This window comes from Gossypium raimondii, chromosome 12 (assembly GCF_025698545.1).
Source record: "Gossypium raimondii isolate GPD5lz chromosome 12, ASM2569854v1, whole genome shotgun sequence".
Lineage (NCBI taxonomy): Eukaryota > Viridiplantae > Streptophyta > Magnoliopsida > Malvales > Malvaceae > Gossypium > Gossypium raimondii.
In genome coordinates, this window is record NC_068576.1 from 53,630,450 (window position 1) to 53,649,494 (window position 19,045).

At 32.1% G+C, this 19,045-nt stretch overlaps 3 protein-coding genes across 3 annotated transcripts; 1 reads left to right on the plus strand and 2 right to left on the minus strand.

The window, feature by feature from the left end:
• Window positions 1-673: 673 nt before the first annotated feature.
• On the plus strand, window positions 674-5,621 carry LOC105765207 (uncharacterized). The gene is made up of 8 exons (XM_012584178.2): window positions 674-1,095; window positions 1,385-1,585; window positions 1,661-1,783; window positions 1,935-1,972; window positions 2,080-2,188; window positions 2,376-4,622; window positions 4,818-4,973; window positions 5,128-5,621. Exons 1-8 carry the CDS (start codon window positions 1,018-1,020, stop codon window positions 5,323-5,325), a joined length of 3,150 nt encoding a protein of 1,049 aa, XP_012439632.1. The 5' UTR covers window positions 674-1,017; the 3' UTR covers window positions 5,326-5,621.
• A 7,258-nt stretch (window positions 5,622-12,879) lies between these two features.
• On the minus strand, window positions 12,880-13,686 carry LOC105762537 (protein LURP-one-related 4). Its single transcript, XM_012580295.2, is given in 4 exon segments — window positions 12,880-13,053; window positions 13,144-13,353; window positions 13,439-13,484; window positions 13,486-13,686. Coding segments are annotated over 4 exon segments (561 nt in total). The 5' UTR covers window positions 13,656-13,686; the 3' UTR covers window positions 12,880-12,918.
• A 4,482-nt stretch (window positions 13,687-18,168) lies between these two features.
• Window positions 18,169-19,045, minus strand: LOC105765216 (heavy metal-associated isoprenylated plant protein 12). Its single transcript, XM_012584200.2, has 3 exons — window positions 18,808-19,045; window positions 18,643-18,721; window positions 18,169-18,561 (listed from the first exon to the last, which is right to left on the minus strand). The coding sequence occupies exons 1-3, from the start codon at window positions 18,817-18,819 to the stop codon at window positions 18,356-18,358; spliced, it is 297 nt and encodes a 98-aa protein (XP_012439654.1). The 5' UTR covers window positions 18,820-19,045; the 3' UTR covers window positions 18,169-18,355.

Below are 19,045 nucleotides of genomic sequence, written 5' to 3' on the forward strand. Positions count from 1 at the left end.
AAATAATGGATCATACCAAATTTAATATTTTTGAGAGGCATATATTTCACATTGATTTCAACATTTCTTCAAATAGACTTCAAAGAAAAGGATGTCGAATATATGTTATAATTGGAAAGTTAAGAAATAATTGGGTAAAAAAGGATATTATCGAGAAAAAGAAAATAATAATATAAGCCATCAAAATGAAAATGACACAACGTAACACCTAATATCCAATAATTCAAAAATGTTGAAATGCATTTTCATTTCAAACTCAAACCTGCAGCATTATGTATTCGTTATTTCCTTTTCTTTTCTTTTTTTTGAAAATATTATTACAATTAATGATTTATGAATGTAAAATAAAAAAATGCATATTACAATTTTTGGCCTATAATCCCGCAGCCATTAATTAATTAATTATTTTAAATAATCTTATATTTTAAAATTTTCCAGTTTGACCCACGCCAGAAGCTAGAATTTTCGCCAAAACTAAAATTGGAAAGGGTATTTATGTCATAACAATGACTTTTTATTTACTGTTCTCTTGACTCGAAAGTCAAAACAAACACATTTGTTCTCGCTAATGCATTGATTATTTAAATTAAGCATTAATTAAATTTAAAAGAGCTCGTCCTTACATTTTTTTTGAATTATTTATTGTTCATTTTTCTTTAAAATAAAATGTGAAATCCCTTTCCACTAAACACTGTTACAACTTACATATAGAATGTGAAAAAAAAAAAAAAAAGTGAAAGAACTCTTCTACTTCAGATCCACTCTCTTACAATGCTTCCTTGTTTCTAAGTTCTTGACTCGGTCTCTGACTCAGTACTTGCCGCATTACCAGCTCCTTTCCGTTAGCTGAACTCAACGTGTAGACTGGTACAATAGGCTTGTTTTCCCGCGCGTGTCAGCACATTTTGACCTTTTTTTATGCATTTGGTCGAGTGATCGAATAAATGGCGTGTTTTCGGCGAATTATTCCGGAGCTCCGGTGAGAGTTCGCGGTTTTCGGAGATTTTTGTGAAAGAGATGTTTAAGTCGGCGAGATGGAGGAGCGACAGGAACAAGATAAAAGCGGTCTTCAAGTTGCAGTTCCATGCAACTCAAGTAATCTCATTCTTTCAATTTATTTTTAGAAATTCAATTAATTGAATAATTCCTGAAAGTTCTATTTACTTTTGTTTATTTATTAGCTCCATCGCTCAGCAAATGCAGCTCAAACAGCGAACAGAGTTTGATTGGATTGTTTCTGAAACTACTTTAGCTAGCTTGATTGGCTAAAAATGATCATCTTTTAAAAGTTGTTTTTAAAACAATTAATAATTACTTTGTTTCGTAATGTGATTGCATAATTTGAGAAAATGTTGAAATATTAATTATGTTCTGTATAATTTAGGTGACGGAGTTAAGTGTACAAACACTGATGATATCGGTGGTTCCCGGCGACGGAGGAAAACCGACAACAAAATTAGAAAAGGCGACAATTCTGGACGATATCTGTCGATGGGAAAAACCAGTATACGAGTCCGTTAAATTTGTTCGAGAGCCAAAAACTGGGAAGATCAACGAAAGAATCTATCATTTTATTTTATCATCAGTAAGATACTTTTGATTAATGTGTTTTTTTTTTCTTTAATTGTTATATAATTAACATTTTATATGTTTGTTGTAGGGATTGGGAAAAGGAGGTTTGATTGGGGAAGCTTCAATTGATTTTTCTGCTTATGCAGAGGCAATTAAAACTTCAACCGTTTCTCTTCCATTGAAGAATTCAAATTCCAAAGCAATTTTACATGTTAGTATAGTTTCAGTCTCTCTATTTCTCTCTCATATTTATATGTGTCACGTATTACTTCCTCTGGTAGGCTTTTTCTTTAAATCTTTCCTCATAAACATGGTGATTCACTTTTTAAAATATGAATTCAAGCTGTGTTGGTTTTGAACAGGTTTCAATACAGAGGGTGCAGGAAAATGCTGATCAAAGGTAAAGAATGGTCACTTTTTATTGAATTCTTCTTGTAATTGGAGTTTGTTTCTGGAATGCTGTAGTGTTTGCTTGTGAGTTTGATTTTATTGGGATTGTTTTTTCAGAGAAGTGGAAGATATTGAAGATGCAAGTATTAAATCACAAGGTAGAAGCTTGAAGGCCCACTTGAGTAATGGTGAAGCAGATGAAAGCATTAAGAACGCTTCAATTGAAGTATGTTCCTATTCCATTTAGTGAAAGTGTTCATTTTGGGTTTGCTTATTGCTGTTTTGTTCAATATTCAGACCATTTTCTTCTTCTCTTAACATTTTTTGTATCCTAATATGTGCTTAATATAATTGGTGATTGAGAATGGATATGCATGTTTTACTTATTTGTTTGTTTGTTATCTATCTGATAGGATGTGCCTTTCAGCAAAACCCCCCACAATGATGAAATGCATGAGAACCATAGAGGATCTAATGGATCTGATACTACCATTTCAAGTTCTGATAGTAGCTCTGGACTTGATACTCCACGGGAACTTGGAAATGGAATAAGGAATGACAGCATCCATCAGGACCCTCCTTATCTGCCATCTATGAGTAACACCTCATCTACTCCAAAACCAACATCAGTTGCCTCAACAACGATCTACGAGGCTTGGTCGGCAGGTTCTGATCATGGAATGAGTACTGATGACTCCAACAGTTCTCAGGATACGTTTCCAAGAGAAAGTTCCCAACATGGTTCAGATAATGAGATGGAAAAGCTCAAGAATGAGGTCATTGCTTTGTCCAGGCAAGTGGATGTGTCGGATTTGGAATTGCAGACTCTCAGAAAGCAAATTGTAAAGGAGTGCAAAAGGGGGCAGGATCTATCACGGGAAGTTGTTACTCTGAAAGAAGAGAGAGATGCACTCAAGTTAGACTGTGAGAAACTTAAGTCCTTTCAGAAGCGAACTGATGATGCAAAAGTTAAAAGCAGGCTGCAGTTTGAGGGTGGGGACCCTTGGGTTCTCGTTGAAGAAATGAGACAAGAGCTGAATTATGAGAAAGACATGAATTACAATCTTCGGTTACAACTGCAGAAGACACAGGAATCAAATGCTGAGTTAATACTTGCTGTGCAAGAACTAGAAGAAATTTTGGAGGCGAAGACTATGGAGATTTCCAATCCTCCCAACAAATCTGAATCCAATGGCAATGCTGAAGAAGTGAGAGCCATCATCTCAAGAAATGACTCAGATGAGGATGAAGAGCAGAGGGCACTGGAACAGCTTGTTAAAGAACACAGGGGCCCCAAGGAAACCTCTCTACTAGAGCAAAAGATCATGGACCTCTACAGTGAGATAGAGATCTACAAGAGAGATAAAGATGAGCTTGAAGCACAGATGGAGCAGCTAGCACTTGACTATGAGATACTGAAACAGGAAAATCACGACATCTCATACAAATTAGAGCAAAGCCAGCTTCAAGAGCAACTGAAGATGCAGTATGAGTGCTCGTCCTCCTTTGCCAACATAAATGAACTTGAGACCCAAATTGAATTCTTGGAAGGTGAACTTGACAAGCAGTCAAAAGAATTCTCCGACTCTTTAGCCACTATAAATGAACTAGAAGTCAATGTCAAAAGCTTGGAGGAAGAGTTAGAGAAACAGGCACAACAATCTGAAATGGATATAGAATCCATCACACGAGCCAAAGTTGAGCAGGAGCAAAGAGCTATACGAGCTGAGCAAGCCCTGCGAATGACAAGATGGAAGAATGCAAATACAGCTGAAAGGCTGCAGGAGGAATTTAAAAGGCTCTCTATCCAGATGGCCTCTACATTTGATGCAAATGAGAAGTTGGCTGCAAAAGCTCTGACTGAAGCTAGTGAATTGCGCTCGCAGAAAAATCAGCTGGAAGAACAGCTCGAGAAAGCTAAAGAAGAGCTCCAATCAGTTAGGAAGGATTATGAGGCTAAACTCTCTAACCTTTCCAAACAAGTAAGTTCTAAATCAAATCAAATAGAACTGATGTTGGAGGAAATTGATGATAAATCTAAGAAGCTTGAACAACAAAAGAAGCTTGAGGAAGAAGTAAGCGAGGCTTTTTCCCAGGATATCTGCAGCCTAAAAGCTGAGATTGAAAAGCTGACTATAGAAAAGAATTGCCTCCTTGAACAAGCTCAGAAGGCCGAAGACTTGAGACTTGAGTTGGAACGCACAAAAGCATTAGCTAAAGAATACGAAATGCAGATGCAAAGAGCATATCTAGAAAGAAATGAACTGGAGAGTACAGTTGCTTTGATGAAAGAGGAAGTGGCTAAGGCACTGGAAGAATTGCAAAGAATGAAGCATCTGAAGGACGAGAAACAAGTGGCAGTTGAATCTCTACAATCAGAGCTTGATATCCTCAAAAATCAGTACAATAAATTGAAGCATTCTCTGTCTGAGGATGAAATGGAGAAAGAAAAACTCAAAAAGCAAGTAGTTCAACTAAAGGTTGACCTTAAGAAGAAGGAAGATGCATTGACTGGCATGGAAAAGAAGCTGAAAGAGAGCAATGGAAGAGGAACAGTTTCTCATGGAACAAGAACACCATTAAGAAGCAATAAATCTGCCTTGGTTCCTGGCAATTCTAAAGATGTTGCGAGCCTGAGGGAAAAAGTAAAGTTGCTTGAGGTAAATTTACACTTCCATGTTCTATATAAACTCAAGTTCCTCTAAACTTTGATGCAAATGGTTTAACAGCAATATGGGAATTCATGATCAAACAACAATTATCCAAAATTTTACTTTATAGTTTGTTTCTTCCTTAATGATACAGTTATGAAAAGGAAAATTTGTATTCTCAGTGAACATTTTTTCTCATGGCAGGGACATATAAAGTTAAAGGAAACAGCTTTAGGAACATCCACAAATGTTTTCCTGGAAAAGGAAAAGGATCTTCAGAAGAAAATCGATGAATTAGAAAGCAGAGTAGAAGAATTCAACAAGCACAGCGCCAGCTTCTACGAGTACCAACTTCAAAAGGTCAGAAACATTATATAGAAGAAAAAGGAAACCAAAAAAAAAAAAACAAAGGAATAATTTTAAATGGAAATTCTATTATATCAATGAACAACATTTTTAAGTGTATTGCTTGCTTGGACTTATACTTTGTTCCAAAATGGTAAAACAAATGCAGGTAGCTAAAGACGATAACCAGGATGAATTGATAGCTGAACTAGCAGCATTGAAGGAAAGAAACAAGTCCATGGAAGATGAATTGAAGTATATGCAAGATCGGTATTCCGAGATAAGCCTCAAATTCGCAGAGGTGGAAGGCGAACGACAACGGCTTGTGATGACGGTACGTAAAATCAAGAATGCCAAGAAGAGCTGAAAGGTATTCATAACTTCGTATACAAGTTACTACAATGTATAGTTGAAGTAGCAGCTGGATTTGTACCCACAAGGAAATTGCAGGTGAGACAGTTTCCTCTTTAGAATGCACAAGAAATTAAGTTGTACAAAAAAAATCAAAAATGCATTCACCTCACCTAGTAGTTTCCATATATAGTTTATTTTTTATAAAAAAAATTACTTTGCATGTTTGGTTCTTGTTCTTATATTAAAGATTGTCATGAACATTTCCACAAATATATATATATATATATATATATATTGACAAAGCATAAACTAGCTCTTCTTTTACTCTTTATTAGCAAGGTTTCAATTTCCATGCTTGAATAGGTATTTGATTTTTTTTTAGATATATTTTAGTAAGAATTGTTAATTATAATAAAAAAAAACACCCACACTTAATTTCTTTTTAATTTGTGGAAATTCTGAATTTTCGAAGAAGATCCTGGTTGGATTCGGTGAGCACGTGAATTATTTTTTGGACGACGGGTAAATCCTCAAAATTGATAGTTTCGTTTTCCCGATTTATAAATGCCAAAAAAATAAACAAAATAAAAATGATAAACATGAAGTTGCCCATATTTGTAATTTGAATGAGTATTAATATTCGATTATATAGCGACAAATAGATAAAATAATATCAAATACATTGTATGTCGAAAATCATGCACCATATATATATTTATATTATAAAAAAATAATTTTTTATTAATTATATCAATTTTACAATTCACGATTAGGGTTCATGGTTACTTTTCCTTACAATGTCATTTCCTGTTAACTTACTAAAAGTGATAACAGTAAGATGAAAACAATAAAGGAAAGGGAAAATAAGATGATCAAATAATTTATTCATAACCTCAAGAGCCTATTATATAGGCAATTACATAACAGGAAAGAAAAAAAGAAAGAAATTGGGCGCTAACAGAATAAGACTCATAATAGGATTCTTAACAACTACGGAAAAATCTAAACCAATTAAACCCGTGATTCGCAACCACTAAATCCCTGATGTGCAACAACTACATGCCTAGAAATAATGATAACAAACATATTTTATTAACAATCCCTCCCTTAAATTGAAAACTCATTAAACTTCAATTTATTGGTGCCATTCTTTAAACAGGATCCTCTAAAGTGCAAACTCCCATTAACCTCCTCAAATTTTGGAAGGGAAACAATTTGAGAGGTTTGATGAATATGTCAACCAGCTGATCTTCACTCTTGCAGTACTTGAGATCAATTACCCCATCATTGTTGAGATCTCTCAAAAAATAGTACTTCAATCAATATGTTTGCTTCTACCATGTAATACTGGATTTTTTTAAAGTCTGATAGCTGAGTTGTTGTCACATAAAATTGTTGTAGTTCCCATTCTCTTGAACTTCAGCTTTTCCAAGATTTTCTTCAACCAAATAGCTTGACAGCATAGGATGTTGCAGTAACAAATTCAGCTTCAGTTGCTAACAAAGTAATAATGGATTACTTATTGAATGACCATGAAACAGCTCCGATTCTCATCATGAAAACATAACCTGAAGTGTTTTTTCTATCATATGGATCTCCTGCAAAGTCACTATCAATAAACCCAAATAAATCTGAAAATTCTTTTTCTGTAAAATAGCCAAATATCCTTGGTTCCTTGCAAGTAATGAAAGAATCTTTTGGCAGCCAATAAATGCATCTCTGTAGGATTCTCCATAACCCTGCTGATCAAACTCACAGAATACATTATGTCAGGTCTTGTACCAGTCAAGTACATTAAGCTACCAACAATTTGCTTATAAAGAGTGTTGTCCACTTTCTTTCCTTCTTTGCTCAACTTCAAACCAAACTTAATGGGGGTGCTTGCTGAATTGCAATCCTTCATATCAAACCTGCTCAGAATATCTTGAACATATTTTTTTTGAGAAATAAATATTCCATCAGCTGATTGTACTATTTTTATGCCTAGAAAATAATGCATCATACCAAGATCTGACATTTCAAACTCAACCATCATAAACTTATTGAATTCATTAAACATGGAACTACAATTTCCAGTGAAAATAAGATAATCAACCTATAAACTCACAATAAGTATTTTCCCTTCATCACCAATTTTAATGAGAAAAGTAGACTCATAAGAACACTTGGTAAAACCAGCTTTCAAGAAATAAGCTTTAATTCGACTATACCAAGCACGTGGGGTTTGTTTCAACCCATATAAAACCTTTTTTTAGTTTATAAACATTATTTTCACTTCCATGTTTAACATAACCAGCTCGTTGTTCAATAAATACATGTTCTTGGAGCTCATCATGTAAAAATGCTGACTTCACATCTAACTAGAAGATAGGCCAAGAGTGTTGGGTTGCAAGCGAAATCGCCAATCTGATTATATCCTGCCTTGCAATAAGAGCAAAGACTTCTTTGTAATCCACTGTAAACTCCTTATAACCTTTGGCCACCAAGCACGCCTTATACTTGTGAACTTCTCCATTCTCCTTCAACTTTTTCTTGTACACCCATTTGACACCAATTGTCTTGTCCCCTTCTAGAAGCTCAATCAACTCCCATGCATCATTCCTTTCTATAGTTTTAATTTCTTCATCCATTGCCTTTCGCCATTTCGACTCATTTACAACACTTTCAAAAGTTGTTGGATCACACTTCACAAATAAGACAAAAGTGGATGATTGGATCTTCAGTCTAACCAATGCCGGTTACCTCAAAATCTCTCATCCAAGCTGGCCTTCGTCAAATACAACTAGGACAAGGTTCAACTACTTCTACCTCGGTGGCTGTTGGAGCTTCATTCTGGTGAACTCTCAAGCTCAAGTGTTACTTGAGTCTGCTGATCTAAAGGCATTTCCTTTCATCTTCAATTTTAGTGTCAACAAAGGTTTAAGAAGGTTGTTGGTCATTCCAATTCCAAGTGTTCTCATCAAAAATTACATCCCTACTAATCACAATTTTCTCTGTCAAATGATTAAACAGTTTATATGCTTTAGATGTTTCACTTACACCTAGAAAGACACACTTCTCTCCCTTGTCATTAAGTTTCTTTCTCTTTGCATCTGGAACATGTGCATAAGCAATGCAACCAAAAATTCTGAAGTGATCTACAACCGGTCTCCTTCCACTCCAAGCTTCTTCAGGTGACATGTTTTAAACATAAAAAGTTGGGCTTCTGTTCAAGACATATATACTCTAATTTACTACTTTGGCCAAAATTATTTTGGTACCCTTCCACCAACAAGCATGCTCTTTACCATATTAAGTATGGTTCTATTTTTCTTCTCTAATACGTCATTTTGTTAGGGGTATATGCAGTGGTAAGCTCTTTCCAAATGCATGACTATCACAAAATGCTCCAAATTCCTTAGAGCAATATTCTCCACCACAATCAGCACGAAAAGCTTCAATGTTTTTCCTGATTTCATTTTCAACAAATGCCTTGAAGCTAGTAAATGCAGTAAATGCTTTTGATTTCTCATGTAAAAAGTAAACTCATATTTTCTAGGAATAATCATCAATGAAAGATAGGAAATAATTTTTACCTCCATTAGATGATGGTTTTATTGGCCCACGGATATCCGAATGAACCAATTCCAACACACGTTTTGCTCTTCAAGACTTTCATTTGGGAAATTGTTCACGGTGTGCCGCTAACCATCTCTTTCTGTCTAAGAGTCTTTAAACCCCCAAAATGAAGATGACCATAACAGAAATGCCAAAGCCATGAGTCATCATTCACTTTATCCATCAAGCAAGGTTGAACACAATTACTAACCAATGGAAACAACCTGTTGGAACTTATTGGAGCTACTGCAATAGCACTTCTATAAGAATCATAAATTTCACAAGCACATTTTGATATCGTAATCACATATCCTTTTTCTTGCAATTGACCAGCACATAATAAGTTACTTTTCAAAGAAAGCATAAAGAAAACATTGGAAATTGTTTCTACAAAGCCATTCTTGGTTCTTATACTAATATCATACTTTCCCACTACATCAACAATAATTTTATCTCCAAAAGACATAGTAGTGTGAAAGTATTCATTTAGATAAGAGAAAGAAGACTTATTACTGCACATGTGGTTGCTACATCCTGTATCCACATACCATAAACATGAGTTCTGCGGTTCCTCCTACTTGTCATGAATTTATCAACAAGGTTTCAGCTTCTTCTTTTTCTGCAAAATTCGACTTTTCTCTCTTTTCCTTGCCATTAGACAGATTAGTACGACATTTAGAACGATAATGACCAAACTTATTACATCTAAAACTTTCTACCTTTGACTTGTCAAATTGTTAATCTCGTTTTTTACTTTTATCATCTGGTCTGGCATGCTTACCACCATATTTATTCCAACTGTCTCCTCTACCTCTACCTCTTCCCCTTCCTCGACTTCTGCCTTTTCCTCTAGAAGAATGAGTTGAAGCCTTCAAAGCCTGCTTCGTTGGGGCAAAAGTTTTGTTCATCTTCTATTCATGGACCAATAAGGAACTCTAGAGTTCATCAAGGGTGAGTGCATTAATGTCATTGGATTCTTCAATTGAGTAGACAACCCAATCATACTTTGGTGATAATGACCACATCATCTTCTCAACAATGGCTATGTCATCCATCTTCTCACCATGAAATTGCATATTATTCACGATTCCCATGGTTCGTGCATAATAGTTTGTAACAGACTCACCATCCTTCATCTGAAGAACCTTAAAATCCCTCAACAAGGCTTGGAGTTGTGCACGCTTCACTCTGGAAGAACCTTGATATTTTGTCTTCATGGAGTCCCAAATATCTTTGGAAGTTTCTTTGCAAAGAATGATTTCCAGTATCGAACGATCAATAGCTTGGAATAAGTAATTATTTGTTTTCAAATCTTTCAGCTTCAACCTCTTCATGTCATTTTGATGTGCTTCTGTAAGCCTTTCTCCATCTGTTGGTGTTACTACACCGTGCTCAATGACTCGCCAATATTCCTTGGCCCGCAAGAAGTTCTCCATCAGCATGCTCCAATGATCATAGTGGCCATCAAAATATGGAATAACTGGCTGTACAATTTTCAGAAGCCATAGGAGGACCACAAACTTTTTTCTCTCACCTAAAATACTATTCTTTTACCTGGTTATGATACCACTGTTAACTTACTAAAAGAGATAACAGTAAGATGAAAATAATAAAGGAAAGGGAAAATAAGATGATCACATAATTTATTCATAACCTCAAGAGCCTATTATATAGGGAATTACTTAACGAAAAAAAGAAAAGAAAAGAAATTAGGCACTAACAGAATAAGACTTATAATAGGACTCTTAACAACTAAGGAAAAATCTAAACCAAATAAACCCATGATCTGCAACCACTAAATTCCTTATGTGCAGCAATTACATGCCTAGAAACAAGGATAACAACATATTTTATTAACATTTCTAAGGTTCAAACATGTGTTCTATGTTGAGAGTACAATGTGTCTTAATATTGCATCCAACGTTTGCTGGTTATTATAAAAATTTGATATGTAGCAAAAAAAGTAAGCATTTGTGGAGGGGACATTGCAATATAAACCCCTTTGCCTTTTTTAAATAATTTTTTGTGGTTGCAAGTTATATTTTCATAATAAGTCCTTTCAATTTACTTATATTCAATAATTTAACTTACAATTTTATATGATAAACCATTGTAAATTTTTAAAATCTTTTAAATTTATCACACTTTTTAAAAATTAAATACATTATTAAAATAAAATAGATACAATGTTATAACAAATTATTTAGTGATCATAATATTTAAATTTAATTAAAATCTACGTTGATTAATTAATAATTAAAATTAAGTTAGAAGCTATATATAAAAATAGAATTTCATACAACCTACTATTATAATATTTATATTTTTAAAATATTTTCTATTTAAATTCAATCTAATATCAATTATTATGTTTTTGTATCATTATATTTTAATTTTGTAATCATATTATTAATAAAATCGTACAAAATTTATGAATTTTAAAAAATTTAAATATAATTAATGCATATAACGGGTAAAAAAAACTAGTATATATATTAAACCATTGCTGAAATTAATAATAAAGAAAAAAACAAAGGTGGAAAATTTGAAATTATTAAAATAAGAAATACATGTTAAATATTTTTGGAGTTCTTAATGTGTGAAGTCAAAGTGTGAAGGGAAACGACCGCGTCCCACACCACAATCCACCTTGGTGAGCTTGTCTCACAACACTACATTCTAGGCCTACTACACCTAAATTTATAGCCAATTACAAATTATTTTCTTTTATTTGATTAAAATTTTTTCCATAAATATATGAGCTATAAATAAAACAATTTAAATTGCTTTGTCACAGTTAGACCTGTCCATGGGCTGGGCCCAGAAAAATTTTTCGGCCCGCCCCCTAGGCCCGGGCTCGGCCCGAAATATGGGCCTAAAATTTTGTCCATGCCCGGCCCGGAAAAAATATCATAAGCCCGAGCCTAGCCCGGCCCATTTTTAAAATAAACATTAAAAATTTATTTTAAAAATAAAAAAATAAAAAAATTATTTTAAAAGTATTTTAAAATTAAAAAATAAAAATAAAAAATATATATTTATTATATTCGGGCCGTGCCGGGCCCGGGCAAAAAAAGTGGTGCCCGAGGCCCGGCCCGTTTTTTAAACGGGCCTCGTTTTTTTGCCCAATCCCATATTTCGGGCCTATATTTTTACCCGAACCCTTCCATATTTCGGGCGGCTGTCGGGCCGAGCCGCCCGGCCCATGGACAGGTCTAGTCACAGTTGACGAGCACAATTAAATTTCTCTAATTATGACACCTAATATTTGTTTGACTTCCAAATTTCTTTTTTCTTTTTTGGTGAAGGACTTCCAAATTTGTTAGCTATTCACTTGAGAGAGAAGAGTATTCTTTTAAATTATCATTTATAACTATATTAATTATTATCAACAGTTAATTTAATTCAGATTAAATTTACTTAGAATAAATTTGAATTTTTTATCATTAAACCAAAACTTCATTGATATATTTACAGAAAAATAGGTATTAAAATTAAATTAATTATAGGTAAATTTTCTAAATAATTAATCATCAAATTTTAAAATTTCATTATTATTTCAATGAAAAGTTAAATGTCAAATAGTAAAATAGTTCATTAAAATTTCAAACATAATAAGAGAAAAGAAATAATTCCGAGTTAATAGCTTATTGGTAGGGTATTTACTTTTTCTAAGAAAGGCTTATAGGTACTAAGAATTTTCAAATTGGAACCTACAACTTCACACATAATATAAAATTAATAGTAAAATTTAACCGGTTAAAATTTTTCAAAATTAAATCCATAATTTAAACTAATAAGAAATTCAGACAAAAAACTTTTTCCATAATTTCCAAAATGTTTTACAAATTAAAGTAATAAACAATATACATATTGCAAAAAAAAAAAAAATTCTAACAATAAGATTGGTTTTCCCAAAAAAAAATCAATACAAATCTGAAATACAGAAAAAAAAAAAAGGGATATTTCCCTATACTGCACTGTTTGATTTAATCATGGTTGGGTTTATCTACAATCTCCGATTGATCAATCCATAAACGGTGACAAGAGCAACGATTAGGGAATGATCCATACAGGGTTCCACCTCCAAAGCTAATACATCCTCTCCTAACACCACCCCACTTGATACCTGCTTTTGCTTCACCTGCATTTCATTTACCATTCACAATCCTTAAATCGTTTTTATTGAATATTTTTTCTGTGAAAATAAATAGCTTTCATTGTTGGTGCTTACCTCTGCTACAATATCTCCAGTTATGTTGAGTATCTTAAACCCTTGGTTCTTGAGACCTAACCTCACTATCCAGTACGTGTTAAACCCCACAGTAACCTGACAAGCTATTTCTCTCCGGACAATACTGTAGCACTTCTTAACTGTAAAGCATGGCTGTTCCTTGTTTGTGCCCACTCTATACCCGTTCCAACATCCAAAGATTTGAAGCTTCTGCAATAGTATATTATTTTCATTTAATAAAAACAAGAACAATACAGTAAATTGAAATCTCAAGTTTCTTTAAATGCAGTAGTACCTTGCTTAGTATAGAATAGAGGATATTGCCTTGCAGGTCCATGACAGCCACCTTTGCTGTCGTAGTTTTCGACACGATATACGATGTCACCTTTGGAATCGAAAACGGTGCAACCATTGGTGTGGCATACCAGTGATTTCATCCAAACGGTGAATGTTTGTCTTCCAGCTGGAGATGGATCTGAAACGGATGCTTGAGGATGAACCTTATTAGCCATCAATGGAGAAACTAAGAAACTTAAATTTGATGTAAAACTTTGAAGATGATATATTGAGAGAAACACCAGCCCACAGGTTATATATATATACTCCATGGAACTTGTAAGTTTGGGATAATATAATTTTTGGCCCCCAATTAAATTTATTTTTGTCTTTGAATTTGAAAATTATAAAAGTTTAACAATGTGATACTTTTGATAATGTCATCACTTGAAATTTTAAAAAAATATATAAAATTTCGGTTAATGATGTGGTCCAAACTTAAAGTGTTACATATAATGTTCTAATAATCTGACCAACGGTTGAACATGTCAGGCCACTGGTTCTCGATTCAATCGAATTAATCAGTTCAACTACTAGACCAACAACAAATAAATAAATAAATAAAATTCATAATTTTTTTAAAAATATTAATAATTTCATTAAACCAGTTCAACTATTGATTTTTGTCCCTTTTTTTATTATCAATTTTGTTTAAATCAATATACCAATTGATTCTTGATCCATTCGGTTCGACTGACCAATCCAATCATGTTCCAAAAATATTAGTCATATCATCAAATATTAATAGAATCCAAATTTAAAAACTAAAATAGATCTAGTGCTTATTAAGTTTATGTACTAAAATGAGCCTATTTACCAAATTTAAGGAGTAAAAATTATATAATCCATATTTAAAAAATCAATGCAATGTGACAGTCATGGGTTCACATAAAATAATCGTAAGGAAAAAAGAAGATATAAGCTTCTCAAGGAAAAGGTACTTTAAATGGTTCTTAAAAAAGGTAGTGATGAAACTATATGAGCAGTTGAAGGTTCAAGGAAGAGCGACTGATGTAGGGAATATGTATGTATGCGAGTGAAAGCACGTTTAAAGCATGGGTGTTTGAATAAAAAATAGGGTTTGTTTACAGGGGAAAGATCTCAGCAGTTTTGACCATATCTCTATTTATAATTTCAAGTTTCTTCAAACTCTAATATATTGGTTGATGTCATGAATTTTTTAAAGAACATAAATTTAATGAGACTTTACATTATGTTTAATTATACATGAATTACAATGTTAATTTGTTATATATATATATATATATATATATATATATTTAGGATTTTATTTTTCTTTTGAAGAATATATTTAGGATTTTAATTATCAGACAATTGACCATTACACTTTAATTAGGAATCTAGGGATACTTTTAATTAATTAAGTGTAGCAATTAATATATAGATCGGGTTGGGCTAATCGAGGTGTAGTTAACTTAATTCGAGAAGAAGAAAAAAAAACGTGATAATCTATATATTCTGATTAATTTAATAATAATTTCTTTAATACATGTATGTTCCATATACATATACTTAAATCATATCCAACGTGGCAAAGGAACATTTCAAATTAGATGCGAAGGAATATGAACAGCTTTTTTGAATAATTTTTTATTTATCATATTGCTATTGTTAAGACAGTACCTAAAACTACTTATGGTTCTTCCTAACTTTTAAATATGAGGATAATGCACTTTAATGCATTCAAAATCAAGTCCTCCTGTACTGTCAATAATATCTATACCAATTGAGTTAAGACTCAATCGACTTCGATTTTAAATAATTAAAGATAAATAAATTGTTTTTTTTAATATCTCTAGTATATGCTCAAGAGATTCCACATGTATATGTATACATATTTGGTATAACGTGTTTGCTCAAACTTGTCTTAAAGTCACGTGGAAAGCAAGAAATGACTCTAAAATCAACTTAGATAAATGATTTGTTTAAGTTTATTTAAACATTGACAATCATATGTCCAAGTTCATTATGGATATTATTTTAATAATTTTAAATAATTTCTTATAAATTTTAAATAAAATTCTATAACTTTTAGAATTATTTGAAGAATATGTCCAAAATGAATCTAAATAACTATTTGTCCAAGTTCATTTGAAATGGACAACATTTGTGTAACTTCATCTTGAAGGTGAGTTTTTAGATAGTTATTAAAAACTTTATTCATTTTTGAGTTTTTTTTTAATTTTAAATAATTGCTTGTGCGACACATTTTGCCACGTCATCATGAGACACATGTGGCACATTACGTGTCATTATCTGGTCGCTTTGTCAATCTCGTCATCACTTAAATATAGAAATTAATAATTTTTTTAACAGAATGATCAGCCTGCTATTTGATCTAATATACAATGACTAATTTACCTGTTTTTGATAGAGAGTAAAGTGCAACCCACCTCTTAGTACAGAAGTCTTCATAGTACTTTTATTTAATCCTACTCATCCTTTAATTTCACATCACTTATGTAAAAAAAATTGAAAATCCAAATCATCATTTAACAGCACAAATGAATAAAAACTTTAAAAGGATAATCAATTTACACTTTTTTCAATCATACAATATCTAATTTACCCAAAAGATAAAATACAATCTCCTAATATACCTAAAACCAAACATTTGTTTGTTTAATTGCTAATGGAGTATATATGTATATATACATACAGAAAAAAGAAGCCAATGAAAGCCCATGACAGTCCAATACATTTACAAACGGGCCAAACTTATCTGGGCTTTAATTATTATTTGTTATTTTATTAAAGAGAAAGATGGTTCAGAGATTGGATCTTCACTATAATTTTCAATATTAAAAAAAAAACGAAGAGAGGATTTTATGTTGATGACAATGTGAGGCATATGAATTCCAACAAGAATGCCACAAAAGGGAAATGAGGTTGTTGACTAATTCTTTATTCATTGGTGTTGACTGTCAACTAAGCAGCTCGGTTATTGATGGAAATTAAAAAGCATACAAATATTTTTTTATAAAATGTTTTTGCCTAATAATAACATTTTTATTCATTATTAAACACATTGTTCGAGAAGTAATAAAATGCACTTGTTTTTGCCTATTTCTCAAAACGTTTAATGTTGTTGACTTAAAGTCTTGAAATTCATCCTCAACTTTTAATTCGTTATCTATGGACCGTGCTTTTTGTTTTTCTGTTAATCACTAGTTGCACACTACATTTTAGCTAACCTGATTCGTAGAGGCGAAATTTGAAAAAAAAAATTTAAGGGATCAGAATTAAATTGTAATTTGTATGATAATAAAAATGTAATTTCATCATTTTAATACCATATATTTTTATAATTTTTAAAATATTAAATCAAATTTTTATTATTTTTAAGGGAGTCAAAAATACAATTTTATTTTTATTAATTTGAAATTTTAGAAGATAATTTTTTTTTATAGTAACCGGCTACGCCCCTGCTGAGTTGTGACTAGTCAAAGTTTCTTTTTCACTTTCTTTTGTGTTTTGTACCATTAGTTTTAAGGTACATTTGGCTATCTGAAATATATCTTGTTTTAGAGATAAAATGGAAATAAACTTAGGTACGCACCATAGCACATAAATATTTATTTCTTATATGTCTCATTAAATGCAATGGTTTAATGTAAAAATAGAAAAAAAAGTTTTATATGTTAGAATATTTGACTATTATATATTTGAATATATTCTTTTGATTTTGCGTTAAAAATTTAATAATTTAAGAAATTTTAAATAACTTCATATAAGTAGTGAACTTACATAGGATTTGCAAACACATTTATATTTTTATTTTCATCCTAAAAAGTTTTAACTAAATTAAAATTGATACAAATTGATAGTATTAACTACCAAGATTTTAAAAGTTAAAATTATATAGTTATATTTATTTTATTTTTATTTTTAATGACAATATTTTGAATGATTACAAAATTTGTAATTATATTAATAAATAAATAAAATATATTTTAATTCATATATATAACACTAAACTAGACCCATTAATTAAATAATAGATAATTGTGATAATTATATTCAAATTCAATTATTAAATTGTTGTGGAAATCTAGAAAAAGTTGCAATGAATTTAATGCTTACCTCCGAAACAGACAAGTTTGAAGGTTGAGATTCAAACAAAAAATTAGTGGAATGCAGAGCAATATGTAAAATGGATCCCAGGCATATACTACCATTTTAAAATTCTCCTAATTCGATAGCTTTGTATAAGCTGATGCCAGAAAATTTGTCTGCAACTGAAGTTTTGCAGCTATGGCTGACCATGGAACTAAGTTAGGTTCATAATCATCTTCATCTTTATCGTCATCCTCATTATTTAATTGTTTTGTATCGGCTACCATCAACTTGTTTGCTTTCACATAATTTTTTTTTAATGTAAATCATGATACATGATTGGTTCTTCCTTAAACAAAAAGTTTCCTCTTATAGTGGCCAGAATAAAGCTGCTCTTTATCGTCATTATTTCTGTATGCTTGTGTTCTTAGCTTAGGTAATGCTGGAATATTGCAGATGTAATGAAGCATTATCAAGCATGGGTTTTACAATTATTTTAGTGCTCAACATTGTCTTTGCATATTATTATTATTGAAATCAAACAGGGAAGTAATTTTTAAGACAGATTTGAACCTGATATTAACTGAGTTTAAACTTTAAACCTCTACATGATTTCATAAACTCAAAGCATAGATTTCTGCATTTCATCAACATCTGTACTATAAAAAAAAAACCAGCAGGTAAAAAACCCCCAAAAAACATAGTAGATCAAGCAAAATGAAAGGTGGTAATAATAATTTGAGTAGCTTATTATTGGCATGTTTATTGGTATAGCTATACAAGCTTCAAATTTTGATAATCATTTCTTTTCATCCTTCTTTTCGTCTTTCTTTTCATCTTTCTTGTCGTCTTTTTTGTCATCTTTCTTCTCTTCTTTAGCAGGTCCCACTGTAACAATGTCTACTTTCCCTATTTTCTTGAGTTTTTTGGCAATGGCAACCGTGTCCATCTCCCCTATGACTATCAACTTTTGCTCCTTCACATCTGCCGCGATTGAATCAACCCCTGTTCATCACCCAAACACATAATGTTTCATCAAATCAAGTTAGACCCAGAAAAAGGGGGTGTTTTCTTGATTACTATTACCATATATGTTGGCAACAGCCTCTATAGCTTTCTTTTTTGTCTTTTCGTCATTCATGGTCATGATTTTCAATACCACCTTCTGCAAATTCAAAGACTAAAAGCATTTAACCAAAAAAGAAATACAGTTCTAATGAGAAAACTGATTCTAAAGGGAAACCAAAGTACCTGCGCCGCCATGTGAGAATACTGAACCAGGAATTCAAGGATATGCAAGACAAAACTAAGTTACGGTTTTAATGAAGCTAAGCCTGTTGCATATTTATAAGTAGGACTGCTGTAACAATGGCTTACATCAGCCATTATGAACAATGACTGGACTTTTTCGTCGTTTTCTTACAAATGTTGATCCTATTCATCCAACGATGTATGAATTTAAAACATCCCACTTAATTTCTCTATAGTA